This window comes from Paralichthys olivaceus, chromosome 1 (assembly GCF_024713975.1).
Source record: "Paralichthys olivaceus isolate ysfri-2021 chromosome 1, ASM2471397v2, whole genome shotgun sequence".
Taxonomy (NCBI): domain Eukaryota; kingdom Metazoa; phylum Chordata; class Actinopteri; order Pleuronectiformes; family Paralichthyidae; genus Paralichthys; species Paralichthys olivaceus.
In genome coordinates, this window is record NC_091093.1 from 11,799,437 (window position 1) to 11,816,334 (window position 16,898).

General features: G+C 41.4%; 2 protein-coding genes across 2 annotated transcripts in view; one reads left to right on the top strand and one right to left on the bottom strand.

The window, feature by feature from the left end:
• The first annotated feature begins 363 nt into the window (after positions 1-363).
• serf2b (small EDRK-rich factor 2b) lies at positions 364-2,530 on the top strand. The gene is made up of 3 exons (XM_020079661.2): positions 364-539; positions 1,323-1,431; positions 2,112-2,530. Exons 1-3 carry the CDS (start codon positions 533-535, stop codon positions 2,179-2,181), a joined length of 186 nt encoding a protein of 61 aa, XP_019935220.1. The 5' UTR covers positions 364-532; the 3' UTR covers positions 2,182-2,530.
• A 9,994-nt stretch (positions 2,531-12,524) lies between these two features.
• sema4bb (sema domain, immunoglobulin domain (Ig), transmembrane domain (TM) and short cytoplasmic domain, (semaphorin) 4Bb) overlaps positions 12,525-16,898 on the bottom strand; it is a 44,023-nt gene continuing 39,649 nt past the window's right edge. The window contains exons 13-15 of the mRNA XM_020080174.2: positions 15,962-16,119; positions 14,763-14,854; positions 12,525-13,800 (exon numbers count right to left, since the gene is read on the bottom strand). Of these exons, the coding sequence (XP_019935733.1) occupies positions 13,031-13,800; positions 14,763-14,854; positions 15,962-16,119 (1,020 nt within the window). The 3' untranslated portion in view covers positions 12,525-13,030. The remainder of the gene's footprint in view (positions 13,801-14,762; positions 14,855-15,961; positions 16,120-16,898) is intronic.

Sequence of the window (16,898 nt, forward strand, 5' to 3'; positions counted from 1 at the left end):
TCAGACCTTCATTCACTCAACACATTTTGAGCAAAGCTAATGTCTAATGCCAGTCAGATTTACTTGTATCCTCTCTCAACGTTATTGTGATTAATAGGCTGAAATATTTGATTACACCAAGGTACAATTGAAGTTACTATTTTCATTACAACAACCGCAACAACCTGCTCCGTGGCTCAAAAGTGAATTGCCTTTTTTTATTAGAATCTATTCTTCTTCTAGCCATGGGTTTTATTATTGTCCCTGTGAAGCACTTTGTAACTTTGTTCAGATAAGTGCTAAACAAATGCAGTTCATATTATTATCACTATCATTACTGATTGGTTTTATTTGCGCTGCTGGCGCTGTGGCGCATGCGCAGTGGGCGGAGCGGAGTGTTGTGGTTGTCGGGCGGAAGTGTCGCGCGCACTCCGCAGCTCAGAGAAGCGCAGGAGAAGCTACAGCAGCAGCGACTGGAGCGACGAGAAGGGATCCCGCGGCCCCGTGGCTGAGCTTTTCTGGAGACCTGCCGAACCAAGCGTCCATTACTAAAATGACCAGTGGGTATCAACACAGAATCTGGTTGATAGACATTCACCTACATTAATCTATTGCGTGTAGTCTGGGCTCGTCCCCTCCGCCGCTCGCTAGCCTCAGCTGTTAGCCCGCACAGGATGGCGTCTATTTGCTGAAACAGACGTAACCTTATTCGACTGGAATTGACGCCAGTGTTGTCTTGGTTCGTAAAACACACACATCACTGTTACTGCTGAGGTGGAGGGTTTAGACGGAGTGGACCAGCATCTGCTGCTGTTTGGGTTAAAGTTATCGTCATGGATGGGCCATTGGGTCGTTAGTGTTCCAGTTGATAGTCAGATTCCTCGGCCTAACGCTTAGCCTCGGCGAGCAGCGACACAGCTCGAATGTTTGCGTGTCGGCGCCGCTCGTAGCTCACAGGAGGGGCCATCACTCAGGGAGTGTGTTCACGTGTGGATGTCTCTGCGGTGTTTGTCCTCAGTCCCCCGACGATACAGGCCGTGGTGACGGAGGCAGGATGCTCTGCTGCCCCCTGGGCTGCGGTACTGCTCCGGAGACACTCGCTGCCACGTCGGCTGCTCTGGTGTTTTGCTGCAGCCTTGTTTACGCCATCATCGCTTCTCATTACACTCACACCGTTTTACCAATCATTGTTTTTAGATGCTCATATGTCGGTGGTCCCCCTGCCCCTCTGGTATTTATGACGATTACGGTGTTTTAAGGGTGTAGCCCTCATAACCACTGTGCTGCTCGGTACAGTTTCACAGCCTCATTGTTGTTTTTGTACGTTTTGTTTCTCACCGCAGGAGGAAACCAACGTGAACTTGCACGCCTGAAGAATGCCAAAAAGCAGACTGATGGTGGGAAAGGGAAGAGGGGCGACGACGGGCTGTCTGCTGCTGCAAGGAAGCAGAGGTAGGCAGCAGCGTGCATACGATTCAAGAAACTAAACAATCTTCAGACAGTAGTGTGCATGGGACTGAGGAAACATACACAATCTTTAGGCAGCAGTGTGCTTTATATTTGAGAAACAAACAATCTCTAGACTATAAAAATTAATAAAAAAAATTAGGCAGCAGTGTGCATTATATTTAAAAAAAACACAATCTTTAGGCAGCAGTGTGCATTATATTTGAGAAACAAACAATCTCTAGACTATAAAAAAATTAGGCAGCAGTGTGCATTATATTTTAAAAAAAAACACAATCTTTAGGCAGCAGTGTGCATTATATTTAAAAAAACACACAATCTTTAGGCAGCAGTGTGCATGGGACTTAAGAAACATACACACACCACAAACATGAGCAATGGATTTTTGCAGTGCTCTATCATGTATTTAATTGCAACTTAAATGTGAAAATCTGGTCTATTTCAGTCCTTGCCCATCATATAGTTGTTTACCCGTTATAAATAAATCCTCCAAACCTCCTAATGACACAGTTGTGCAGTAATAACTCATGTTAGCAGTGCTGCAAAATAAAAAAGCTAGTTATTTTCACTTGATAATCTATTCCAGTTAAATCATTACAGATGTTACTGGTGTGTGTGAGTCAGTGGACTAACTCTGTGTTTTTTTATTCTGAATTCTCCCCAAGGGATGCCGAGATAATGCAACAAAAGCAGAAAAAGGCGAATGATGCTGGGAAAAGCACCGAGAAAAAATGAAGTTGGGAGTTAAATTCAACCTTTCAAGAACATCTCATGTTCAGCATTCTTCCTGATATTTATGAGAATGGATCTGTCATCGTTGTCTATACTCAAGATTCTAGGATCCCACATTCTACCCTATGGCAAATGACATTGCTTGTCGGATTTGTTATTTTACACAGTGAAATTATGTCTGAGCAAGGTAGTGGTTGTCCCACGTTGGTTCTGCATGCAGAGGACCATCAGTGGTGTAAGCAGCGGGAGAGAGATGAACAATTCCTGACACAAAACATCTGCGTAACACTTGTGTATTTTTGTACAAGAATGTCCCCTGCTGGTTTCAAATAAAGTGTATCTTTTTATTTCATGCTTGCTTGAGTTACTCTGAATGTTGGTGTTATAGCTCAACAAATGGCAAATGCTTGCTTTCTAACCATGTTTGGTATTTTTTAAAGGTATTATATTTAGATTTAATTTACTGAATAGTTATTTTGGTGGAGGGAGTGAGGAATTGTCAGTAATATAACAATTTCAAGAGATTTGTCTGAACATTCTAGTATCTGGATCATTTGAGCTGCATACTTTGAGTCAGGTTTTCAAAGCTAGAGATTTGTCTTAACTAAAAAAAACAATATTGCAAATGTTTGTATGTAAATATTTTCTTCAAGATGAATAATAACATAATCATCACAAAACATTGCAACTAATTTATAGCATTTGTTAGACAGACAGCCTGTATGATGTGTTGCTATTGTGATGTCACCACAAAACCTGTGTAGATGTTTCTACTCATCCACTAAAACTGTTCCTGCTAGAATTTACGTATCAGTCAAACTATCCCTGATTAAAACTATGACCACTAGATCCATTAAACAATCATACAAAAAGATTTAACTGAAAAATACACAGCTTAACTGTGTTTTCTGTCTTAAACAAGTCAGTGAAATATCGTTTAACTGCCTCTAATCCCTTCTGCTCAACCTACATCAACATGATGCCGTTACAAGATAAATAGTGATAATATCTGTCAAGCCAAACTCCTCAAGTAACGCACCATTTGCACTTTAAGAATGCAGTTGATTTGTTAATATCGTCTCATGTCATTTATGACTGCTGCAGCTTCAAGGACTCTGAAGGACATTTGTTCTAAGGGCATTTGTAGAATTCCCTTAATGTTTACATACAGCAGGTCATAGTACAGATTATCTCTTAAAGCAAGATCTACTTTCCATTAATAACATAAGATAACATCCTGCCCACACAACTTGTGGATAAGTCTGTTGTGTAACAGGGAGTAAATAAACCAACCATGCCAGCAACAATATAAGGCTGCAGTAACATACTGGCCACTAGGTGGAAGCACACCCCCATGTATTTTAAATGCTGAACATTGGGTTCATTCATACTGAGACTGAGTAGAAATTGTGTTTGGCTGATGAGGTTATGTTGTATTGTGTGCTCTCTCTCTGGTCTTGAGTCAGCAGCACACAGTGTGAGGGATTATGATTCAGTCTGAAGGCTTTGGATGAATGTTTTATTCTACTGAATTGAAGCAAGACACACAGACACATATATATATGTATATACCCTGCAGCAGACCATTTTGTATTATGACTGTCATCTGCCAGCATGAGCACAAATGCATACTGCTGATGTTTCACTGAGGCCACACCTCAGCCTATTTATAGTCAATAAGCTGTGTGTCTACTTACCGAAATCCAGTGGGTTTGTTTCCTCCGATTTACAGAGCGTATAATTAAGTCACCAGTTTAGCTTTCTTCCATCTCAGATATCGAGAGTGTAGCTGAGGAGCTGAATAGTGATGAGGGGCAAATGCAGAATCAGCAGGTTGCTTAAAACTGAAAAGATTCAGACCTTATCTGCCATTATCCATGATACTCCACTTACAGCTCGGTGTAGATCTCACTTAAACTCAAACGTAAGGTTCAAACAGAACCACGTCAGTGGGCTCTGGCAAAGTTTTTCTTCAAACAGACCAAGAGAAGAGCTAAGTGGTGATGAGAGATTCACAATTTAGAGAAAAGGAAGTTGTTAACCTAATTAATCTCATTACATTCACAACCGCTCCATCTCTTTATGCTCCCTTTACTGAATTTGTTGAGATATGGAAGCACTGGCAAACACCCTGTTGTAGCAGAGCTTTGATACAACACACAACTAGAATGGTTACATGAGTTCAAACCTTAACCGAGGTTGCAACAAGCTGCACCAAGCTGCACACACTAAGATATCACTTTCCTGAAGGTGGAAGATTTTTCCTCATCAAGATCCAAGAATAATCCCCTGGGAAATCAGTGAAATTGTAAAAAAGGCATATCTTGCGATGTTCAGAATAAGTGAAAAAAGTCTGGATTCACATCTAAAATGTAATGAATTCATACAACTCTTAAAACCACTGACCACCACTGAGCTCAATCAACAACAGAAACCTTTAAAACAACTCAAACCATGGGATGTATTAACCCTCAAAGACAACATAAGCAACGTTAATATCCCAGGCTGAGACACAGAAACCCAGCAGTCCTCACACTGGAAACGTCTCCCTCTGGTCCTGACACAGGAGCCTTGAAGGGCCTCAGACCCCAGAGCACATGCACCTCAATGACTGATCAACAGAATCAGGGTGGGACTACGGGGGAGACAAGAGAGGAAACAGGAACAAAGCAGAAACATGGTAATCTGTCTAGTAGTTTTTGCATTATCCTGCTAGCTAACAGACAAACAAACACACAGATGAAAATATAATCTCCTTGGCGGAGGTAATGATGGGGCAGGAGGAACAGACACCAACCGATAAGTCTCAGGTTGGATCTCATGCTGCAGTTTTGTGACTCAGCGGCAGGCAGCATGAATTAATTTTTATGTGTCTGTAAATATTTATTAATACAATTATAATTTTAATATCACAGCACCATAAAATTATACTAACCTACAATGCAGAATTTACTCTTCCTGTGCTGCTTCATTGACTTTTAATGGCCTTCAGATGACTGCTTCTTATGATGGCGATTGAGACACTGAAGATCATTTGATTTTAACACTGTTGCCTTTCCTCTGAACCAGAGTCACCTGAGCTCCAGGAAGGTGCAGGAAAACATGTCCGTGTGTGTGAGTGAATTTGTCCACATGCAAAGAGTCATGGGCGCTCGCTCGCTGGAGATAAATGATTGGCCTCTGGTTGGCTGTGAGATGGTTGGAAATACAGTCCACATACAGTCCGTAGCAAACTCTACACACGTAACATTTTCAGCAGTTTGGAGTGAAAAAAATACCCTCATCAGAATTACAAGCATTTTAAAGGAACATGCTGACATTTTGTGGAAATGTGCCGTGTAATTTATTGGCCTCCTGAGAGCCTGAAGACTGCAGGAAGTTAATCCAGCTCATAATCCCTCTGTGAGGGTGCTGGTTGGTTTTGTTACCTCTGGACAGAGCAGGGGCCACTGTTTCCAGTCTTTGTGCTAAGCAAACTGTCTGATGGCTGCGGCTTTAAGTCTGTCTTCCCAAATATCAAACTGTTTGTCTAATCTGCTGTACAAGGAGCACAAAAGGAGGAGGAATTTCAACCACACTTGATGTACAAGCACAAACTTGTGTCTAATTGCTTGTCCCCTCCGGGAGAATAAAGACTGTACACTGCACTTCACACAAATTCCTCTTTAATTTCAGAGTGTCAAAAAAAAACCCCTGTTTACTGAAATCAACACTAAACCAAACTAAATGGGACAAAACTTGCAGATTCTACTCTTTGTGGATCACTTCATGTTTCAGGTTTTTACCAGATGAGTTACAATCATCATCCGTTCAACAATATATAAACATCCAGTTTTGAAGAGCGACGAGACAGTGTGACCTGAGAAGTTGGGTCTGGAGCGATTTCCCTTCGTTGACTGTGAAAAGTAAATCTGCTTTTCAATTTCTCCATCAACGAAGCATCACCATGAAATATGCAACGCAATCACAGCTGAAACGCAAGGTGACTGTAATTGTTTTCGAGGCTGCGGCAAACAAAAGGCACTTTTCACAGTGCATTGATTTGTTAATAATGAATGGCAAATTACCGTCTTTGCTCTTCATCAAATGTTCGGTGACAGCAGACGAGCGGCTGGTGTTGAAAGCAAATGGGATCTGTCCCAGGGTGTCAGAGGAGAGAAAGTACACTGAGAATCAGAACAAGAGACAGGAAGACAGACAGGGACAGATAGCGTGAGAAGAAAAGATGAGAATGGACAGGCTTCTTTTTGTTTTTGTCAACTCTGAGTCACTCTTGACGAATGGCGCTGGGTACTGGGTATCCACTCCATCACGTTCACGTACATGTGCAGTAGGTGAGGGAAGAGGCCTCTTATTCCTGCTGGCAGCTGATCTGTGTCTCAGCAGGAGAGTCCGGACTTCAACAAGGTGAGCCTTATTCGCAGCGCACTGTCCAGTATGAGCAGAACTCCCTGCAGAATATTTTATACATGTTGGGGCGGACTTTGGGACTGAGGCTCAGCAGAAAACTGATTGGGGTCAGTTTAGGCATGTCCGTGAAAGCACACTCCCTCATTAGTACGTTTAGTGAATTGATCTGTAATTTCATATCCTGATGCAGACACTAACTCAGGCAAGGACTCTTCTCCTTCCATCCTTGCTTTACTGTTGCAATACATGATGTGCTCAGCTGGACCTTATGTAAGAAAACAAGGGTCCTGAAATAGATCTTTGCGGTGCACCACATAAATGACCTCGAAGCCCAACCATTTGTTAGTGCATACTTTATTGCTTCCTCTCACTCACATAGCGATTATTCATTTAAGTGTTTTCCATTCATCCCTGATCTGTTTGATATTCACACAAATTCAAACCCTGTGTTAACCTCCTACATGTAACAAAGTACATATACTTCATTTATGTAATTAAGTACAGTTTGTTTATATTGGTACTTTACTGTGGTAGATTTATTTGCAGGAACTTGTCACTTTATCCACTGATTAGATCGATTAATTAATTTATATGACAATGCAAGTGTTTTGAGTAGCATCATCTGCAGCATTCGTTGTTTATATGTCTGTATTCTTGTATTAGACAGAATATACACTCGGCACAATGAAATAAAACCCTTGCATTAGGGAATAGGCTACAATCTGCAAGCACTTGGTACATTTTATATTTATAGATAGTATATTTTTCTCGTATATTTTAAAGCAAGGACTTACATTCTTAATGTCTGAGCACTTCTGCCATCACTGGTATTAGGTTCAGCTCTGTAATACTCATATTGCTGCTAGACAGTCTAATGAGTTGCATTTGACAGACGAGTAAATATATGTGATGTGGTAATGAAGCTGGTTTTGATACTCATAAATGAAATAAAACATGTTCCACTGAGTCTGCTTGTTGTTTATGAGGCCAGATGGTCAAAATCTACATTCAGAGACAGCACGCACTCAGATTTCTTTCAAGCACTTTACCATCGACTGCAGATGATTGAATGGTCAGATAACATCTGTCATAACACAGCAATGACAGACGATGCATTTTTCTCTCTCTCCCTCATATGTAACTTGGTCTTAATATAATAAATTGTGAGCCATCCCAACAGGCTGGATGTTCGCAGATGTGCTATGCAAAAGATGGTCAGAGATATGCTCTGCACAGTTGTCAGAGGGGGTTGGGTGTTGGTTAATATTTACAACAGCTGTGGTCGGGAATAGATGCAAAAAGCTGAATACATAAAAAACTCAAGAGACTTCAGGTGAAGATCCTCAAACTTGTTGATGACTGCCAAGCTGAGTGAATCACAGAGAGACGACCATCTGCAGTGGCGTCAGAGCGTAACAGTAGAGGAATAAAACGAAGAGATCTCTGCATTGATGAGCCTGTTCTGAGGTCAAAGTCCACATCTGACTGACAAACTGGAGAGAAAACAAAGCCCAGTCTTTACCCGAGCTGAAACACGATCAGACAGAAGAGCAGTGTGTCATCCTCCGTCAGTCCAGGTGCCGGCTACACAGCACAAATATAACTATGTATTGATTCATCAAAGCTGATGTTTATGACAGGGCTGCCCTCCGTGTCTGTGTGAATCCACAACTGTAGCTGGGTGGGAGATGCTCAGGCCTCTTCCTTCGAGTGGCTCAATTTTCAGTGTGGTGCTAAAAATTATAAATGCTTTGATGGACTAGTGAGAAGACAAATTGCAGCATTTCCTGATTCATGAATGCATGAATTAACTTTCGGGGGGAGCTGGAGTCAATCCCAGCCGACACCGGATGAGAAGCAGGATACACTTTGTACAGGTCGAATTAACTTTTTGAGAATCATGAAGTAAATGTAAATTAACAATAAAGATAATTGATTAAATTAACCTGTATTTAAAAGTGAGGTGACACTCAATACGCACTGATCAAATTACAATGAGTGTCAAAAATCTGTTTAGTACGGTGTGTGAGATGAACATCATCAAAACACATGCACTGCAAAAAGTACACATGCAAATACAGAAAGATAAAATATATACAATACAATTACTTATATCTATTCGTACACTCCATTTCCATTGTGAAAGATGCAAAAAGCAGGAAGAGGTTGTTTGGATTGTTATATTAATAAAGTGTTCTTTACAGTTTATCAAACTTTGACCACCAGATTTAATACGTTTGTTTTTATGGCCTTAGTTTGTTTTAACACCCACATGTAAATGCATATTTGCTATTAATGTCTTTCTCACAGTTCTGTGCAATGGCCCAAGACTGAACACAGCAATTAACAACAGTAAACGGACTGACGCGTGCATGTGACAAAACATGTATTTTATTCATTTATCTTAAAAAATTAAAATAAAGTGCTTTTTATGTACAATATAATAAAAACAACAGTCACAAATCTCAATGATACAAAAAATACAGTTGACAATGTTATTTGTACACAACAGATAAAAAAAAAAAAAAGAAATCATGCAGGCAAGACCACATTTGTCTAATAGTATTTCAGTCAACTAAGCTTATGGTGTTCGGTATGCTGAGGCAAAGCTGTCGCTGTGTCTCACGGCTGAGCCCAGGTGGAGAGTTTGGAGCTGTGCTTGCATCCAACTGCAGTACAACACGGAGCAGCACAAATATTTACTACTTCTCTTGTGCTGGGTTTCTGTTGTACGGCCGTTTATACTAAACCCTGAACAGATGTCACAATGGATGGCCTACTTACGCCAGTTTAGGAAAATAGATTGCTGAAAATAAAATATACTTGGCTACATTCATGTCCAGTACAGTATGTTGCATTACAGAGGAGCCACTCAAAATGAAGCATCAGCCACTGACAATCTGCTTTTTAAAATAAAAAGCACTTCATTAATAAATATGCACAACATTTTTGACACAGTATTTACCCTTTTTGCATTATTGACTATGAGGGTAAAATTGTATTATTACAATGAATATACAAGATCAAAAAGTAAGATTACTGTTAAATACTGAACTGTTCCGATAAGTTTTATTAATATGTGCATTCACATGACTTTTGACACAAGCCAAGACAGAATGGTACAAGATTTTGAGCAGCTCCCAGGTAAAGTTAATGATGGCTTAGGTGAAACTGTAAATCTATAGTAGACCCGTGCTGTGTTGTGGAGTTAAGAGCGCCCACGGAGGATTACAATCACGCCATTCACCACATCTCTGTTGGTGAGGTCACTGCTGGGTAGTATACAGTGTAGCACATGGCTAAAGGCAGAACTACGTGACGTCTAAAGGCATTTTATTCAAATGTTGTGAGGTTATCCATCAAGCATATCAAAGCAGGTTATTCAGCATCCAGAAACCTTCCATACATCTATTATCGTTACCGCTCATCCTTTAAGGGTCGTCAGGTGGGCTAGAGCGCATGACGCTCATATTTTGGAGATACCACAAAAGGCATGTTCGAGTTCCACATTGGTCACCTTTGACCCGTGATATACAAAAATCTACTGCTGTTTTATACGCAGCTCTGAGCCAAACCATTTGGCTGAGGACATTGACTTACACAAGTTTGAGAGTTTCAATTTTAAGGGGACAAAACTTTTACATTCAGATTAGTTGTTTCCCTCTGTTTCCTGTCTTTTTGCAAAACTAAGCTAAGCTAATCAAATTAGTTTTTAGCTTCATATAATGCATACTTGAGTGGCATCTATTATCTCATCTAACTCCCAACAATATGGTGATAAAACCTATTTCCAACAGAACCACACTTTAATTCAGTACGACATAAATCAAAACATGTCTGTAGACCACCAGAAGTAGCTAACTAACTTAGTTAGCTTAGCACAAAGGCTTGAAATGGGTTAAAATGGCTAACCTGGCTCTGTCCGATGGTAACAATAATAAATAATCCAAATGTTGTACTTTTAACGCCATTTTCCCCCAAATTTAACTTTTAAATCTGACTTGAAATTTTAGACTTTTAAATCTGCTTTGATGTGCTGGATGAAAATCCATCCAGGTGCTGAACGAACCACGTGGAGAGAAATGTGCTGCGTTCTGTGCAACAGTTGAAATGTTCGCTGGAGTAGGCAGTAAAGCATCTTTATGAAAAAACAAATATCAGCAGTGTTCACTCTCTATAGTTTCAAGACTATCTCTACAACACATCTTGCACAAGTCCCTTAAAAACACACAATATTACACACAGATACTTTATATACACAACAGAAACTAAATAAAAAAAGAAACACTGACCACTGTTACACAGTAAACTGTGCAATCACTTTGTCAACTTGTTGCACTTGTAGCGTTACATAGTGTCTCGTCATCTGCTCAGTGTGGGAAATAGCATAAATGCTGACTCTGTGTGATACTGGAGTATATACTGTAGGATTATTGATCGTGAACTGGTGATGTGTTCTAAGACATGTGGTGCCATATTGTCTCATGGTCACACAATGTTTTTTATTCAGATTTTCACAACACTAACTGTCTTCTACATCTTTGGAAAATTCTGCTTGATAACTCTCAGAAGTCTAAGCAATGTGGGAGAAAGAGTGTTTGCAATGGCTGCACTGGTCCCTGTGATATCTGATTTCTACAAAAAACATTTTCCTTAGCAGCCGCTGTGTCTTTCGGTCTCTCAGTAGTTGCATTTTTTAGAACATGCTCTGATTTTTACTAAAATGTGCAAACCTGTAAGAATTCAACACCCTGATTACTTGTGCTTTCACATTTATGACTTATTGACACTGGACTGTTGTGGATGCCATGTGTATGAAATGAAACCTTCTGCGGTGGAGGTTATTCTGAGTCGACTCTGTGCACTTTCATCACTTTACAGTTTCTAATAGCAAGTCTCTGAACTACAGCAACTCTGAGTGGGCTGACTACACGGATTATATTGTTAGTGCTCACCGAGCTCAGTCTAGTCTGAAACTAGTTTCACCTGTATGTTTCAGTGTGAACACTAAGAAGGCAGATCAATCCTCTATGTACTAGCTGAAGGAAAAGTGGCCACCACATGGTCCTTAGGCCCCAGACCTGATTTTACATGAAGGGCAATCATTTTCCCCAAACACAGTTCAAAAATGAGCTAACAGTCTTCAACAGATTTCAACTTCACATTTCATACAGTATTGGTGCCACTTAACTTTTGTGAGACCCAACTCCCGTTCCATCGTCTCTCCGACAGTGATCAACGGTAACACATGAGATGGGAATGGTTATAACAGAATGGCACTATTGCGTCGAGATAAGACAATCAAGTTATTTAGTTGGTATTTTTTTGGCACAGTGCACATGATGATTTCGGTGCTGCCCTGAACATGGTAGAGGTGTGGATGCACCCTCCCTGCCTTTTTTTTTTTTTTTACTTGGCTCTTTGTGTTTGAAATGTCAAGTCTCTTTTCTGTGTCTCTTATTAACTCATCGTTGGCACCTGCAGGTCAATACTGAAGAACAGGGCTGTCTCACATGAGCAGCGATGGTCCATGGTGCAGTTTTGTATCAGTGAGACAAGCCGCGTTTGATCAAGATGAATCCAGGAGGTACACGTCCGTTTTTAGGCCCCGGAGCATCACATCTGCTCACATTTCTTTGATGATCTTTCTTAAAAGTCCTTGTTCCAACAGACTCTTTTTAGCCAAGGTGCTGTAGTTTTCTCCTGGTCTGCCTCGTCTTTCATCACCTCGCACAGTCGTGACATTTATTCAAGAGGGACAAATGTGCGTCTGACTTGCTTCCATAGTGTGTGGATCATAATGAATGTGCTCTACTCTCCTGAACCTGACCTCTTCGTCTCTGTGTAGCTGTAGCGTGGTTTGAGTGGGCATAATAACAGTGTGTATGGCAGCCGTGTGCAGTTATACATACTCATAAAGAACTGGACAACATATCTATAGTTATAATTTATTGTCTATTGTTTTTATTACAGCATGTGATGGACATCAACTAGATAATTTATTGTTGGATCGTATGATCTTATCTAAAGAGATATTGTGATAAATATTGATTTGGAGAAGAGTTTGTTTCGTTATGTCTTCTCTAATATTGCCCAGCCCTACTCTCGCACACACGCTGTTAGTGGCCATGACATGGACTAAAAATAAAGACTGTTATTTGAACTATTCTTAGCAGCTGCCACGTTTAGTGATCCTGGTTGAAACCGGATTGTTGCGCTGCTTCCTTCTCTGGCCTCGTGCGGGGAAACCAGACTGATCTCTGGATTCTGGAGTGGAAATGATTAAAAGAAATGACCTCCGCGCATTATCACAGAACAAAGATGGCTAAAATAAAAAGATGTGCTGTGATGTTGGAGGATGTCAGCATCTCCTCTCCTTCGCTCAGTGGCCCGAATCTTTTGCGGAGATACAGGGCGGCATCTTTTAGCTTGTACTGTGCTCTCATACGATAGAGTCTTTTATCTCTGAGCCGAGCCTCACTCTGGGCCGAGGGCAGGTCGGGGAGTATTCCACGTGGCTCTCCTTCAGGTTGAGCGGCCGCCGGTCTGAGGATTCAGAGAAGCTCTTGCTGTTATCTGGTGAGGACTCGTGTGTGGGCGTGCTGCAGATGTAGTTGTCATTTAACGTCTGGTAGCCCTTGTGATCTGAGGTGGAAACGGGGATGGGGTTACCGTTGAGCGGTAAGCTCTCCGCAGGCTTTCCCACTATCCTCGGCTTCTTCTGCTGCATGTTGGGACACTCGCCCTGCTTCAGCATGGACTTCATGTGATCGCGGTTCCTGTAGATGATGAACAAGGAGAACACCACGAGGGAGAACGCCAGCAGGGCGCACACCACAATCAGCTCATTCCAGTACGTCTTCGTGTGGACTTGCTCAGAGGGAGACATGCCAGGCAGGATGATGCTCTCCTGCTTAATGTGTGGCGTGCGAGAGTGACCAATCAGAGTGGTGCTCTCCAGACGGGGCTCGGCCCTCACACAGAAGTTAGCCAGCAGCTGACGAAATCCCTCCTCCTCTGACCAGCACTCGTAGGTCTCCATCCTGTCGCCCTGAGCCACCACGACCAGGTTTCCCTCGGGAGTGGCATAGACGAACTGGCTGGCACTGTCACTGTAACGCCACCTCCTCTGTGCCAGGTTGGATCTCAGCTTACAGGGGAGGACCCTGAACGTGTTGGCTGGGATCGTAATTAACTGGCAATGGGAGCCACCTATAAATACATATCAATAAAAAGAGAAAAATGATGCTCAAAAACACATTGAATCAATATTACACTGAATAAGTCTTAAAGGAATAGTTCATAATTATGAGAAGACGGATCCTGGCTGTGGCTTCATAATTAATTCATGCTGTTTTCAGACATGAACTCAAGACAATGTCCGCACAGTGGGGTCTGGTCTTTCTTTCCAAATATCCACAATGCAGCAGGAGATTCTCCGCTGCGACTTGTACAGGAGTGTTCAGGTGAGGGGTGGGGCAGCAGGCAGGTGGCGGGCGTATAAATGAGTATAAATTCTGCTATGGAGATCATGTTTTTGTCTACAGCACATGACTCCAGTGTCGGCCCTTATCACCAAAAGCTCTCAAATCTGCATCTTTGTCAGTGCTTCATTTCATTCTGAGAAATTTGTATTGTTTTTAGTTTTTTTGTTTTCAGTTTCATGTCCGACGCGCTTTAGGGATGTCGCCATCGTGCCCACTAAGTCGCAGTAAATCATCCAGAGAATCTCCTGCTGTGTTCTCACTCGGACATTATCTGGAGTTTTTACTGAGGCGCTGGCAGGAGAAACTCCTGAAAATGTCCGGACAATCGGATTCTTGCATACAGCACCTTCTAAGAATTCCAGGATATTATAAAAACAGCTACACACACTGATTAGAATGACGAGGGTGGTATTGACCTTCTCATCAACTGGAACTCTTTAAATCTTCTGCATAATTTCCCAAAATGCTGAAATAATATTCCTTTTAAAGTTTTGGTCAATATGTTACTTGTTATGGATGAATTTATAATTTCATTGGATGAGTAACATCCCTGAGTAGCTCAGTGTTACTTTCCCACAGAATCTGGGGCCATCAGACAAATCAGTGACAGTGTACAACAGCTCTGACGTTGAGGCGACGAACAACATGTGATCGAAAGACGGCTGCACAAAGAGAACACACACTCACGAGTGGCCGGTGGTCTGGCAGATCTGACGCTGGGGAACGTCTTGTTACAAATGGCTGAGGTGTCGGCCTCCTCCACATCCTGCTGCCAGTGGCTGAGGCCGCGCATAGCAAACAAAACAACAGGTTGACAGTTAGCAGCTGTAATGAGAGGAGCCGTGTGTGGATGCTCTCGTTTTACTCTCTCTCTGTTATTAGGAGTACAGCTTCATCACTATGACTCAGACAACTGTCCACTTGTTGAAGCACATGACTATGAGTGCTGCATGTTGACTGAATGTGTTTGTTTGGGTGATTGTTCACAGAAAAACACATTTCAAAAAACATTCTTGACATATGTTTAATTTCCTTTCATTGTGTTTGTTCTTATATTTCCCCTCTATAATTATCTTGTTCAGTTTTCTGTTTGTTCTGTTTTTAGCCATGTTAGCAGGTTTGCTCTGTTATTGCCTCTTGGTTGGTTAACCACTTTCCTCAAAAATGAAATATGTCAATATCTATAATCGTCAATATGTGCTGCCAATGTTCATTTAAAATTAATTGTAATTATTCCCTGAATTTTCTTCTAGTAGACTGTAGACCTTTAGAACCTTGTTTTTGTGCTTTTAAAAAAAATGTCTTTCTTAATTTAACTTGTATTTGTTCAGATTGGGGAGTTATGAGTTTAGATTTCTTTTTTTAACTTGCCATCTGGTGAAAATTGAATGAACTGTTTCACTTTGCCTATTTCTTTTTTACTGTAATATCATTATGGTTTTACATCCAAAATGAAAATCCTCGTCAATCAAACATTATATCGACTGAGGTGATCACTACAAGCTATCCTGTGAGCTGCTTTTGCTTATTTTTCTTCTTCTTTTGTTTAAAGCCGTCTTAACTTCCTACAATTTGTCCAAAGGTCCAAATATGAAAACAACAGCAAACCATCAGAACGATGGTTCGTTTCATCCGGACAGAGACCACCTATTTTAAGTCTGCCTACAGTTGGTCCATAGGTCTGAGGCACTTAGACACCTGTTAAAGACTCAAGTGAAAAGTCTGAATGTCCAGCCCGAACAAGGTAGTTGTGAAAGCTCCCAAAATGAAAAAATACAGATGTAAGAACTGAGCTGTGGTACTAACAAATCAAAAGTGGGCGTTTTAAAAATGAGGGTTTCAAACATTGCCCCTGTGTTTCAGCTTATTTGTATGTGAGCTTGTACCTGTCAGGTGGAGCCATCCTAACGTCCCGACACAGCCGCCCTGTCCAGGCGCAGTACGGGTCTCTGGACAACACACACTCTCCACAGCTGACGTAGTTGGAGCAGTTGGCCACAGGAACCTCCACCAGCCCAGAATAGGAGGAAACAAACAACAGACCCTGCAGATGAGAAAACACCACGTGTCAGACGATGAGCGAGTCAAACTTCTCTTCAGAGAGGTGAATCCGGCGCAGAAGAGATCCTCTGCTTTCAGTTTTGGTTGTTTGGTTCCAAAAAGAGAGACCATGCTAAAACAATTACTGAAGATGAACAGAGCAATATAACCCAAACAAAGGACTAACTCCGACCAGCTGAGTAATTGGACTGTGGGATTGCGGTCAGAACACATGGCGACCATGTTCATGATAGTTGCTGCAAAGCTCAGTCATAAATACAGTACATTGTATTTGTGTTGTTTTTATCTCTTCTTAGGTCTTCATGTGTCGCATACATACACTTCCAGCATGACTGTAACGTTATTATAACGGACACGCTGTGCACCCACAAGTTCCCACAAGCACAGTCTATATTTAGCCCGTCTTATTTTCCCAGAATTAGATGGACATGATGTGGATTCTGTCTCAGTCCTTTACATCCCTATTTGGAGTGAGGAATATACTCACAGCAAGTATCTCAGACTTTATTAGAATTACATAATCTTAGATAAGATTGCAGTTTGGCCCGGGGAGTGGCTATTATGTAATAAAGAGTAAAAAGGTAATGAAATTTAGCTTTGTGTAAAATGCCAGAGACAACCATAAACCCAGTTCCAGGCAGTGCTGTAACTCACAGGGAAAACTCGGTGGAATGGCCCCCGAGGAAAGAAAATGTCTGGAGCCACTTTCTACTCTGGTGAATCCTAAACTTGAATTTGATCACAAACACAAACTAGTACAAC

Excerpts from the sequence above, each read along its gene's own strand:
- serf2b (XM_020079661.2), top strand. Across the intron at positions 1,432-2,111 it reads GCTGCTGCAAGGAAGCAGAG|GGATGCCGAGATAATGCAAC; the intron begins GTAGGCAGCAGC and ends ATTCTCCCCAAG.